Source organism: Apium graveolens, chromosome 2 (genome assembly GCF_009905375.1).
Source record: "Apium graveolens cultivar Ventura chromosome 2, ASM990537v1, whole genome shotgun sequence".
Lineage (NCBI taxonomy): Eukaryota > Viridiplantae > Streptophyta > Magnoliopsida > Apiales > Apiaceae > Apium > Apium graveolens.
The window spans coordinates 6,000,166-6,014,345 of record NC_133648.1 but is presented as its reverse complement, the minus strand read 5'-3'; the positions used below and the strand labels follow the sequence as shown (position 1 = coordinate 6,014,345).

The following is a 14,180-nucleotide window of genomic DNA, read 5'->3' as shown; positions in this document are numbered from 1 at the left end:
ACAAAAAAAAAATAAGAATTTTTTTTTTGAGATACCCAATATGAGAATGAGTATTTAATTGGTAAAAATGACCTAAAAAATTGAAAATAAGTATTCTTGTCACTTAGTCCAAAAAAGTGTTATTTTTATCATTATTTCACCAATAAACGAGTATTCAAAATAGGGCAGAACAGGGAAAAAAAAACCTTTGTTTGTCTCCCTTGTTATGGAAAAACAAATCTGATATATATTTTCCTATAGAACTTAAAACCAACTCTTCTTTTATATCCAGAAATTCTGGGACTACAGCATTACATTTTAATGCCAAGGCTAATTCATTAAATATCATACTGAAGATCATAATAGAATAATGGAGTTCAATAACACGGCTTCGCATTGCAGTATAGCACCATCTTCCTAAAATGCCTCTTCAAATAATTATATTACTTAATTTGTCCTGTACAACCAAAACTAATTTCATACAAGTATCAGAATATTACTTGCAAGTTGCAACTTTGATATCTTTAACCATCTTCGGCACATCAACTTCAATGTTTTAAACTTGAATGTTTTGCAAATAAACTTCAATATTTCAACTGTTAAGAAATAGAACAATAATTTTAAATGACAATTTTTATCGATGTAAAACTTGTAACAGTGTTCGTAATCAAATTTTTTATATTTTTCAGTTCTGTAATGAAACAATAACTTTTTAAAAAAATAATTGAAAATGAGAATATGATTTAGTACAATAGATAAACTACAAAATTTTCAAGTTACATCAACTGATTTCTTATCAACTTTACAATCATCTACAAAGCAGTTTCTCTCTACATGGATGCCAAGAGGTCTCTCATTTCTGATACAGATGGTATGTTCTCGCTGGGGTATATCTTCGCAACAAGCTGAGCAAAACTATCATATTTGTCCAGAAATTCCTTCTGCAATAAATTAAACTTAGGTTAAATAGTATAAAAAATACACCGTCACATGTAATTGTCAACTCAGTCCTCGGAGGTTCCGCGAGAATACTAGAAATAACTGGTTTATTGTACTCGGACACTAAAATTATACTACAATATTTAACATGCAATTTTTATTTTATTTTGCTAAATGATATGCAAACTTTAGCTCAGCTCCCACAAAGGTGGCCAGAGAATTAAGCAAACATTACGAATACAACTCCGGAGTGAGATCAGGTGATATGTGTCTAGCTAACTATTAATAGCATGATGTAGTTATGTTCTTTGTTCAAGGACATTGTCTCCAAATGATAATTTTTTTTTTATTTATGTGCCCCACACCTCTGACCTCCCTACCCTCTTTTTGTGAAGTTATCTATAATTTCCTAATAAGAGATTCTGCTATCTATGATTTCCTGATAAGAGATTATGCTATCTATGATTTCCTAATTTTAGTTTATGCTATCTATAATTTCCTAATACTTATATTATGCTATATCTGGAGATTCATGGGGTAACATGAAAGAACAGAACAAATTTAAGAACATGTTCGCATGTTCAGCTACAAAGGATCCAAAATAGTATCAATAGAAAGACAAGTCCATGTAATGAAATGTCAATACCACAAATAAGTAGCTTCGGTGACCAGTACATGCTTTATACATGTCTGTAAAAAGGTCAATTTCGGGTAAAGCTTAATTTACCTAAAATTAAATGAAAATCGTATATATAAGTTTAAAGGAAAGAAATTTATAATAACAGGTCACTTCGGTCACTTTTTGGGTTGACCAGGTCATGTTCGGGTCACTTTCGGGTATTTTCTTGGTAATTTCTTGATTATCTTTTGAACAAATAACAAGATATAAAGTTAACTTTATTTAATGTGCAATATTGTGCATATACGACCCACGATACCTTGCACTTGTCCCATAAAGAAGGAAGCAATTCCTCCGAGGTCAAGTTCTTCTGTAACTTTTTATACATTGCCATGATAGATTTGTCAACCTGAACGAACAAATTAAAAATTTAGCAAAACATATATCAAACTAGTGGCTAGACTTTAAAAAAAGTATCTTGGTGTTGGTAAACCATTTTCATTCACTTTAAATTCTTCAAGTCACTATGAAGATTCTAATGTCAAAGTTACTTACCCCAGTTAAACTGGACTTTACGACCTTCCGCAGATCCATTTTTGACAATCCAAGTTGGAATGGAATCTGTAATTCTTAAGTTAGCACCCAACAAGCTTGTATGTAAGACATGTATAAAGTTTTTTTATAAAAAAAGGAAAGAGAAAACCCTAACGGTTAGAGGCCGCAAGTATAAAAACATTTCATTAACAGCGGGTTATCTACAGCTTTCCTCATTTTTCCTGATTATACTTTTAGTCCAGAATGTGCTCTAATCATGATTCCCATGTGTTTGAGCAATGGAGCAGGGAATCAAATTTACTAAGCCGTATACTTCAAAACCACAGTGAAACTATATCTACAAAAGCAGGAAGTATATTCTAGGTATATCTACAGACTTGCGAGTGTTTGCAATTGTAAAAGCAGGAATTGCATAAGAGATAAAATGTATTTTACATTTGGAGATATAATGATGAGTGCACCAGTAATAAAATAATTCCAAATTATGACTATAAGTCACGTGCTCAACAAAAGGTCCACAAACTAACCTCTTCTGGTGTTATGGTGTACATCAAATCCTCAATCTTCCGAGCAAATTGGAACAGGCGTTCAAAATTCTGGAAATAGAGAAATAAAACTACGAATAACATCATATGCAACTTAAGTACATTTGTTAATGTGAGAATGACAAAGAATGGGGATTCTTACATAATATATGATAACGCTGATATGACGTGTGCAAGCTTGTTCATAAGATTCACTTGCTTGGTGATAAAATTTGGCCAAAGTTGGTACAACATTAGCCAGGTCATATAAACTGCATGCAACTATTTCTGATCAGTATGTTGAAGTGAATAAAATCGATTTCACTATAAAGAAGGTTATATTGCGGCAACTCTCCACAAAACAATGCAGCATAAAATATGATAAACATGGAGTTAACGCAGATTGTGTCACCTATTTTGAAATGCAGCATAGTTCTCTAGAAGTAATATATCAGCATACTTGGGATCTGCCTGAGCAATTTTGTCCAAAGTCGCAAACATTATGCTTACCTACAAGCAAATTTTATGACTGTTTAGCTCTAACATATTTTAAATATTCTGCAAGCAGAGAAATAGCTATTTTAAATATAATAAAATTGGGAAAAACACTAGAAAGGTTGACATGTACAAGGATATAACTTTTTTACATGAACATGTTGATATAGCACTACAAATCATATTGCCTGATTATATGACAAGTCACGATAGAAGAAGGATGCCAATGGATACCACAATTCAACGAAACTTTACTCTGACTTCATGAAATGAAGCTTTATATACTAATAAAGTTCAGAAAATGGCACTCACAAATTTAGTGTAAGCCTGATCAACCAGATCCCTGGATTGTCCCTGGATGTATTGCTCCATCCGGGTTGCAAGAGTTGCAAACCTATGCAGAAGGGCGACATAACCATTAAAAATCCGCAATTAGATACTAATCATTAGATATTGTTGTTAATAACAGACAACTATGGATGTATTGAAAAGTGAAAAACTGAACTTGAAAATTAAGGTTTAATTGTTAGTAAGACTCAATAGAATGAAAATGTGTACATATAACAAAAACGAAGCATCCATCATGGTACCATAAGGCAATCCTCTAGTTATGGTCCATTAAAGTTGGGAAACAATACACAATTAAGTTGATTATACACGATGAGTATAGTTTAGAAGGCTTTTTAAAATCAAGTTAAGGAGAGCACTGGTGTTCTCCGAGCACATCTTGACCTCCTGGCAGTTTTAACCTGCCTTACGCCTCTTCTTACAGCTGATCAGACTTGAAACTTGCTTGTTAAACAGAGAAATTCCCATATTCTTCTATTTATTTTGTTAAATATTTGAAAAAACATATCCCGGGTAAAATTAAGTCACCTTGGTATATATGACAATACACCCATTTGCCGAACATTTCTCTCATTTCTTTCTATCTGGTGACAAGCTTCATCTACAAACTGCAAGGCAAAAGTAAATTTGCGTTGATGGTGAAAGAAATTTCTAACAAATAGTTTAACAAAGAAAAATAACTCACACGGGCAAACTGTGTAGAAATTCTATCTTCAAGGGCATCAAGCAAGAGTCGCACAAATCCTGCAGCATCAGCTTTCTGACCAGATATATACCGCTCCGTAATTCCATGCATAGATATGCAGCGCAGAGGATCAATCTTGTATGCCCAATCTACCACAGCATGGAAGTCTTCCTAAGACATCAAGGGGATTGGAGGAGAAGGGGGTCAAAACAAAAACAAAGAGAGATAAAGATATATCCTTAAACTATCCAAGAACTAATTTGTAACCAGGTGATGGTATGCAGCGTTTCAAACTTATGTAATTTTGGAAAGAATATTGAAGTATATACACGTAAAACAAAGATTGAAATGGAACTATGGAACTGCAATAATACTTGCTAAACTGATTAGCCGTCTAATTGGTCTAATGAGCAACAATGTGGTACCAAGTTTAAATTCAGTCAGTTAAACAAGTAACTGACACGTATATAGGGCTTAATTGGTACAGAAGTTACATTCAAGAAAATCTCTACTTCAAAATGGCAGTACACTAAGGTTCCTAAATAGGCATAATTGATTTCAAACTTAAAAAAAACAATAAAGAGGTTAAAGCCAAGTCACAGAAGGGGTACCTAATTAAGTTACACGACTTCACAGGCAAGACTTTTTACTGTCATTCATCTCAAACATTGTCTATATACACGTATTCAGGACTTTCCAGACAGATATATAGACTTAAAAAGTAAAATAGATAGTATCATTTTAGTACTTGTATTCCGTCAAGCAAATCACGAAGCGACTCATTTAGTGCTGGCAGCTCCGAAATCTTTTTACCTACAAATACAGAATCAGGGCAGAAATTACCATTATGTTAAAGAAAAACTAAAGCATAACAGGAGAATACCATTTTTGCTGTCACTATCATCAATGTCCATTATTCCTAAATCATCTTCGTTGGCATCATCATCATTAGATCCATTTTTGTGATTAGGACCACCTGGTGGCGCAAGTGCAGGAACTTCAAAACACATAAAGTGTGCAAAAAAAGAACTCTGCAATTTTACAGTTAAAATGTTAATATGGCTAGGCAAAGATCATAACTGAGAGTCTGGACTCAAGGTAGGGAGATGGATTAGTTATAACCTCATCCACCAGGAGTGGGATAAATATCGTGAGCATTTTAGCATAAGCTTCTGAAACATTGGAAGTGTCAGTGTTATTCACACTTTGACTGGAACCTGTGGAACCTTCAAGCCACACAGTGGGATTTCTTGACGCTTTAGTACTAGCACGAAGTTCATTAGCAAATTCACGGGCCTGTAAAAGATCAAAAATACAGCCTGTCGGTTAATGCTTAATACCCAAATACCCCAAAACGTTCGCACTGAATTTTTTTTCAAGTTTCCGCTTAAAAATTTCAGTTACAGTAAATGTCAAAATATAAGCAGGTTCTCTAGCTACAAATTGTGCCACAAAAATTTTGCATTAAAAAATTATCACAAATGAAACATCATAGTTCTAACTGAACTGTAAATTATGATACTGTCAGGCAAATAAAAATTCAACTTTATATTTTTGGTTTTTCTTTGTTATGTACACACTAGCAATTGGCAATAGCCGCAGTAGTGACGAATAGATTTATCCTATCACAATTGATCAAAGAAGATAAAAATTAAGTGGCCTAATAATGCTAATGGTAACATTTCAAAAGACAGTAAAGTATGATTCCAAATATACCAAGTATACAAGATTTTAAATGATTTTCCAATTTTCTTAGACTCGTACAGCAAACTAAAAACAAAGATGAAATCTTCAAAATGTTTCATATACATCTTGCACCAGGTTTTTTAGCTACAGCTTAATTAAACTGAGCCCCCTACAGCATATACATGTGAAACCTATGCAACTAAGTTATCACATTGTCCTCTTTCAAAAAGATTTTGTGGTAGACAAGGAAGGTTCACAGATGATTCATAGAAATTAGCTCCACAAAGAAGTACTGAGCATGACGCAAAACAAATCAGAGATAAAATAGGAAGCATTTGCTCAAAAGAATAATGTGCCCTGACCTCACGACGTAGAAGCAAATTAAGGGAGCTACAATAAGCCTTTCTTAATGGGCCCAGGCAGTTCTTGTCAAGGCTCTGCAATTTTAGAGATATAATGACAGTTAAAACAGTAGTATATTTATTGTTACTATCATAGATGTTTATCGACCTGACCTTTAGGTGCTGCAGAAGGCGAGCATATGTTCTGCATTTATATCTCAGATCAGCATGATCAGGTCTCTTTAATTGTCCCCGCTATTGAACAAAGAGATCTAAGTGAAACTTGAGCTCCTATTGTCAAATTTAATCAACAGCCATTTACAAAGAAAACAACATAAATACCTGAGAGAAGTAACTCTTGTCACTTATCATGAAATCAACCAAACTAGCAAAGTAGTTTCTTAAAAATTCAGATGCTCTTCGTACAAAAGTGCTTTTCAATTTTTCAAGTTCTGCCTGCTTCTCTTTAATCTGTAAAACAACAGGATTTGTATTAAAAGTATATAATTCATTTGCCATGGACCCATCTGTATCCACAGTGAAATACAAGTTTACAGGAAAAACTGAACAAAATGAAAGTACACATTTGCAACAGCTACATGCTAATAAATTACATTTTTTTACAAAGACTATAGTCCAGGTGTCTTGCTCTTATTTAGTTCTCAAGTTTTGGCGGATTAAAATTTATCACTTCTCATTTATATGGGATCAATCCTGCCTAGGTAGCTGGTGTGATTAAGTACCCACCTCAAATGAATAAAAAAATATAAGGCTCAAGTCGACATGATTATTTAGTTAATTTGGTATGGAAGATAGATGCAAAGAATACAGTCTTTTAATGATAATTCTAGTAAGGACACAAGCCATAGGTTCTTAGATTAATTAAATAAATTCTATACATAGTCACAAATATTTGTCTCGAGTATGAGTATTAATATTCAGAACCAAATACCTCAAGGTAATTCCTCAGGCCCTTTGTCACTTCTCCTACCATTAAAACTTTATTCGATTAAGTATTTTAAAATTATAAAAATACATTGCTGTATTAAACACTTACTTTAACCATGTGGATGTGGTGAAAAAGAGCATATAAACATTACATACACATTGATTTTCAAATGATAGTATATGCCAAAGCACATTTAAGGTCAATTTTCACACTGCATTGATAGATTTAGATTATTTCGGATCTTATTACTTATGCATATGCTTCTGAGAGCAACAAAGACAAGCAGCATACTTACAGCTAGCATATTTCCGTAGCAGGGATCCAAGTTAGGTACTTCAAGACCACGTATGGCACTGGTTAACCACTCACATGCCTCGATATTTTGAAGCATCCGTGCCTCATCAAATGAACCTCCTGTTAGACAGGATGCATACTGAAAAATTGAAATATATGAAAAGTAAGCATTACTTGGCTTGAGAAAAATTAAAGTCTCATTATAACCTTTGAAGAGATTGCAAGAAACAAGACCTCGGGAGGGATGCGTAATCTTTCAAGAAGCTTATCAAGTTCATCAATTAAAGATTCATTATTTACAGATTGCATTTGAAGCTTGTTATTGCGAGTTTCTATCTGCAGTATCAAAATAAATATTTAATATCAGAAGATGTAGCCCAAGAATAGCAAATAAACAACACCAAATACAGTTGTCATTAAAACGACATTCATCTAGCTTAAAGTTTAAAAAAAAAGCTTCCAGTGATAAAGAACGAAGGTAAACATAAGAACAATACGTTTTAATTAATTTAAATACAGTAAGTATAGAGATATCACAAAAGTGTATTTATCAATGTAATGGGCTATAGTACATTAGGTTATTCTATTAGGTTTTCTATTCCCTGTAGCGTATCATATAAGACTTGATTATTGGAATAAACTTCAATTTTTAGGTGTGCCAATGGATATTTTGATTTTCTAATTAAACACTTAATATCTAAATAATTGTCAGCTCTGAAGAATTGAACATTAACAATCATTTCCACAAAGCTCTGCCGCAACAGGTAAACAGTGGAAGAAACCAACTGATTACAACCATGATGAACCCACAACAGATGCAGCGATTATTTTTCCATGGATATACATTGAAATTCGGGCCCAACTTGAGTGCTGTACAAGAATCCAAAAATAATTGTGCCTTCTAAAATCACAACAATGTGAGCAAAGAACTTACTGACTCAATGTCTTCTCTCATGTGTCTAAGTTTTACATTGAATATGCCTAGCCATTCATCCATATCCTCCACACAGTTTGACGCGGCCTCGAGACCCTGTAGTACCTGCAGGATAATAATCATGTGTTGAAGGATTATACAGATAACAATATAATCAGCATTATAAACTTCGCCTAAAAATAAACATAATTCATTAAGGAAATAACAATTTTGAAAAAGTAGAAGCACTTTTAATCAGTGTCATAATTGCAGCTCTATAGACATATATAGAATAGGGTTGTCTAAACTTCAACATCATGTGCTTGGGAAGAACCACTTCATATTATAGTAAACAGTGATCATGATCTGCAAACTCAGGTCAGGATAGAGGGTGACGGTCATGCTCTTACCACAACCATTCATATTCTAATTTGCTGCTATATGCATAACTCAATTTCGTAAGCTAATTTCATGGATCAGAACTCAGTAGCAAAACTTTCACTTTGTACCGAGCACACACTGAATCTAAACAAACTCAACAGAAAGATAGGAACTTTGAGAGATGACTATAGACGAATAAACAGTTGATCATTCACAAACTTAAGTCCCACGCAGAGAACATCTTAAGGGCCAATAAAATTACCTACCTTTAACAATGTTGTTCGGGATAATGTAAAAGCTAGTCAGACCGATATCAATAAGGAGAACCATAAACTCCGTTAAATCTAGGCAGTGAAAACATGTATATGTGTATATTTTAAATGGACCAGGACAGTTAGTGGTTACCTCGCCTATCAAAGGTTCACTCTCCAAAATGGCATGCACATTTGCAGCTTCTAAAGCTTGAAGTTCTCGCTTTAACCGCTCTGAGAAAGCCTCTGCTTCACCAATACCCATGACATAGCTGCAAGCAATGACATGTACAAGATCTTCATCATTATTTAAAGTAATTCTATGACTTAAAAGCTAAGTAAATTTCCATAGAAAGAAAACTAATCTTTATATATATACACTTCCCATTACTAATCCACTACCACTATTGAATAAAGGTGACAACTCATTTTCTAGAAACTCTACTTATCTCATATAATTGAACTTCGTAATAAATTGCATTGCACATAATTCCTAAATGAAAACAAAAAAGTTAATCTTTTAATTTCTTATTCCACGTCAGAAGAAACGTGGAAGATGTGGAGAAATCAATACCCTCACAGCATTTTACCCTGGTAATCTACTTCCTAGCTATAGAAGTACAGCAATTTTATAGTATGGTCCAATTCATGTTCATGATGATACTCCGCATACATTTCACAAACTTAATACGAAGAAAGAAAATACATACGTGCCTAAAAGAGCCTCCATGTCATCTTCCTCTGCTTGAGACACGAGCTCTCTTTCAACAGTCACTTTCGTGTCACTGTCTTCCACCCCCACAACTTTCTCTACCTGGGATCCATTTTGAGCATTCTGTTGACTGGCGACAGCAGGCGTGTTATCCTGTATTAGATTTAAAATGGTAATTTCAGGATAAGTTATCATATCACCAGCAATAATGATTACTTAAAAAAAAATCATTTGAAAATATCTATAAAAAAATTCATCAAAATATATCTCCAAGAGCTTAAACTTTATGTTTGAAAGTAACTTCTATATAAAAAAAATAGTTAGATAGTCCCCAATTCAGCTGTAAAAAAGGGTGAACAGAGTCACTTGGTATAAGATTTGTCCTATAAACTATCTGCTCATATTTTTATCAAATTGTGTGATAAGCACATATCTAGGATGGCGCAAAATTTTACATAAGAGATCATACATAATGGTAATAAAAACATTAATAATAATAAACGGGGATAAGGATTATACTGATAATACTAAAAATCAAAAACCTATATGTAAAACCATAGAAAAACATCATACATATGTATTCAGACTAAAGCCCAAAAAAAGCTACACGACTTACAGCATAAAACGTCAAACTTCCTTACCTTCGCCCAAAGAGCCATCTCCACGACATCTATGCCAACAACTTTAGGGAGACGGCCTAATACATCTTTGCAGATGTTAAAGATGCACATTACAAGACGGTTTCTGCACCACGAAAAGTTTATGTAGACTTCATATGTAATTAGGAATTTATAAAGAAAGAAATTATGTATTGACAATCCAACACTTAAGTTTATAACTTAATGTAAAATCACCTGTCATCAATATTACGCATGGTCCAGTGAGGCGGAGCAACACTTTGACTTCTAAGGTTATCAAATCCCTACAGAACTTGGTCGATCAGTTTCTTCACATTTTTAAGGTATAGCTACTTCACTACTTATATTTCTAAACCCTGCAGAAAAAAAGAACAATAAAAATCTTAAATGAACAGGTAAAGTAAAAGAAATACCAGGGTAAATGTACATCCACTTGGGTCATTGCTAACGACCTCCACCTTCGTGAGATGTTTCAACTTGTATATTTTTGCAGGCTGCAAACGGACATAGCACAAGATTAATAAAAATAGATATAGCCCATCAACTCTAGTAATCTAAAATATGAGAATAATCAATCAGAGGCTGATGTAGTGAAGGAGAAGTTTATACGGCCCCAACTCAGTTTTTATAAAGTGGATTACTACTTTATGTGTATTAGTATTAGACATTTGAACTAGCTGTAATGATATTTAGGTTCCAAGAAAGGTTATCTGGCACAAATTTATTCAAAACTTTCCAATTTCTCTGTTATATTTATATAATTTCTATTTTAATATTTTTCCACTAATATCAGCTTGTTTCTAATTACAATTTCAAAGTCAATTATACTACATAAATTAAAGTAACTCGCGGTTATTTCATTAAATTTTATATTACTAAGACTCTTCATTTTACCTTCAAGTACCCGTGTTGGACACTCGACAGTAGACACTTGGACATGGACCCTCGGACTTGGACACTTATTTTAGGCCAAAAACATGTATATTTTTCAAAATGTTGCCGAGTCCGATACTTGGACACGTATCCATATCGGACACTTCTAGTTGAGTCCGAGTAACATAATTTAAATTTATACATTTAATAAGATTAAAAATTCTAACCCCCAATCACCAAATTCCTGGGCCGCCCCTATATACAAAACTTGTCATCGACAAGTAAAATCTTTTCAGGTGAACTCAACTGTTTCTTCTATTCATATGACACTACGAACATACCTGGTTTCTAACTACTGCACCAATGAATAAGTCATTACTTCAAACTAGTGTTATGGTGTTCAATGTGGCTATGTATCAACAAAGATGTGATTATAGCAAGCCTAAAAGCTCCCATTTTCCATGGTTCTCAAAGGCATAATAGAAAGCGAACCTAGTGTAAAATGGGATATTACCTCAAGAACTCCACCTGTAGAATACTTGAGGACTCGAAGAAAAGCTTGAACTCGCTGCCCTTTTGACTTCGCTGTAAAAGACATCATAATGGCGACTGTAAACTGAGCGACCACAATCATGCATATTTAAATATGTGTCTATAAATTATAGCAATTTTATTAAACAAAATACAGTCATTTGCAGTATTTCAAACCACATGTTACGAAGCTTTATTCTAGTGAGATTGACCTTAATCCTTGAGGTAAAAAGATGTTTATCTACTTACAGCTCTCGCCCCCCCCCCCCTCCCCCCTCCCTCCCTCCCTGTGCCCTGGCATATTTCTACTAACTTCTGTGATGCTGGGGCTTAAGCTCTACATAATTTGGCATTGCTAGCGAAGGCAATTCCTCCTCCTATGCTCCATTCCTTAAGATTTCTGATGTAATAATAATCACCATTCCTTTTAATGTCAAGCGTAGCTTACTAACTTTATTTTAAAAAAAACCTTAAATACAGGCGGTGCAGGGCTGAGTTTCTTTAAGGATTAACGAACTCGTAACCTTTGGTCATGCAAAATTTTTAAAACAAGAATTTGGCTTGGAAATTAAGTAAAAGATTAAATTTGTGTCTTAAGCATAACCGTTACTTGGTTGTACTGCACTGAAAACTCTTTGAGATTTCCGGAGTGTGAGTTCGTGTTGAAGTCATAAATATGAATTCTACTCTCACTTCCAACATCTTCAAACCGTTAAACAAATCAATACTACATTTAAATAGTTCTACTATTGTCTATTAATCAGCACAATTTCAACTCTCAAAACATTCAACATTTTCCCAATTTGCTCTTTATCCTTCGCAAACCACTCCTCCAAAACTCCAGTAGGTAGCTAAATCACCAGCCACTCATACTAAATATGATAATCATAATACAAACCTCAAACCAAATCACAGTCAACATACACATCTTCTTACAATCTACAAAGCCTTAGGTTAAACTTTCCCAGCTTTAGGTTAAACATACACCGTAACAAAGAAAAACATAACATGAATAAAAATAAACCAAGAACAACAAAGAAAAGAGCAGTCAAAACAGTCAAGCTTGTTAAACTTCAATCCAAGTCTTTGGCCAAACCCAAACCTACTGTCAACGAGGGAGGTCAACTCTTCATATGTGACATCAAATAATTTTCAGACATAAATCTCTATCTGGATGAGCTATAAGAAGTTAGAGCTATTGATGCTTACAAGCACCTTCCAGAGAGATTAGTCTTCAGGTATAAGGGTGGAAAAGAGATAACATGACCCCTTCATAGAATTCTCAATGAAGGCTATTCAACTTTGATGACTATCTTCTCCTCAATCAAGAAAAACTTTGGATTCAACATTGTTGTCAAGAAAATGGTACTAAACAAAATTGAGGAAATGAGAAATAGTTTGAGAGGACCAAATGCACTCCCAATAGTATTGACAATCCGTTTTACTGGAGATAGGGTGCATTTGAGGGCATACTGGATTATGGAGTTCAAGGATGAAAAATACATTAGAAGATTCTTCAGATTGGAAGATCAGCTAAAGATTGCAAGCAATGAAACTCTCAAAGAGATGCAAGAAAAGTTGGATCAGACAAATGAGGATGAATCAGAATTTTACACTCCAATATCAGATTGAAGAGAATAATGTGAAGCTGGGAAAGAAGTCAAGGCAATCAAGGAAATACACCACATACACCGTAACTAATAACAAAGCCTTAGGTTAAACTTTGGAACAAGAGACTGGTAGTATAGCCAAGTGCAGGCAAGTATGTGAATTGAGTTCAGTTAAAAAAAGTTTTTAAGTTACATTTAATTAAATTTAGTGTAGGCCTCTAATATACCAGTAGATTTACTTAAACTAGTGAAATTTTTTAATTACGGTCCACCTAGGCCTGATTCAACAACAGAAGAAAACACTGCAATTCCGCAAGTTACTTAGCTGGAATTCAAACTGAAATTCGGTAGATCAACTATCCAAATCACAATTATTTCATACAGATATGGATATAAGTACATAGGCAATTTTGATCTGAATGTAGAGAGAGGGGGGAGAGAGAGAGAGGGAGGGAGGGGGCGAGAGAGGGAGAGAAAGAGGGGGGAGAGAGAGAGGGGGAGGAGAGAGAAAGAGAGGGAGGAGAGAGAGAGAGTTACTTGAGATAGCGAGAACTCTAGGTTTAGCCATGGCGCCACCGCGACCAATCTTAGCAGATTTGCCCCAAACACCGTGACTCTTTGCGACGCGGATCGACATAACGATCTTCTGTTTAGTGCCTTCAATTGCAGCCTCGCAAGCTCGCCGTAACTCTCCGTCATCGGCGCTTGATTTCGCCATTTTCTCTTCTATTATTTTCTCTGTCAAGTCCAACTGTATACGATTATGTATGTGTACAGTATCTGTATGTATTATTTACCGCCAGAGGAGTGTTTTATTACCAACTGTCATTTCTTTTCACCCTCATCCTCTTTGACTG

The 14,180-nt window shown here is 34.4% G+C and overlaps 1 protein-coding gene across 1 annotated transcript; it reads right to left on the bottom strand.

Moving 5' to 3' along the window:
• Positions 1–628: 628 nt before the first annotated feature.
• Positions 629–14,105, bottom strand: LOC141706809 (exocyst complex component SEC3A). Its single transcript, XM_074509649.1, has 25 exons — positions 13,861–14,105; positions 11,697–11,767; positions 10,723–10,803; positions 10,526–10,593; positions 10,313–10,415; positions 9,670–9,824; positions 9,114–9,231; positions 8,349–8,453; positions 7,649–7,750; positions 7,416–7,553; positions 6,514–6,642; positions 6,346–6,426; positions 6,193–6,267; positions 5,267–5,440; positions 5,028–5,175; positions 4,893–4,957; positions 4,145–4,315; positions 3,988–4,067; positions 3,424–3,505; positions 3,029–3,126; positions 2,780–2,888; positions 2,620–2,688; positions 2,093–2,158; positions 1,857–1,946; positions 629–920 (listed from the first exon to the last, which is right to left on the bottom strand). Exons 1-25 carry the CDS (start codon positions 14,039–14,041, stop codon positions 810–812), a joined length of 2,670 nt encoding a protein of 889 aa, XP_074365750.1. The 5' UTR covers positions 14,042–14,105; the 3' UTR covers positions 629–809.
• Between the last annotated feature and the right edge of the window lie 75 nt (positions 14,106–14,180).

Coding starts and splice junctions, on each gene's coding strand:
- LOC141706809 (XM_074509649.1), bottom strand. CDS start 14,041: ATGGCGAAATCAAGCGCCGATGACGGAGAGTTACGGCGAGCTTGCGAG. Junction 4,316..4,892: donor ATTTGCTTGACGGAATACAA/GTACTAAAATGA, acceptor TTGATGTCTTAG/GAAGACTTCCATGCTGTGGT. Junction 4,068..4,144: donor TTTCTACACAGTTTGCCCGT/GTGAGTTATTTT, acceptor TTTGCCTTGCAG/TTTGTAGATGAAGCTTGTCA.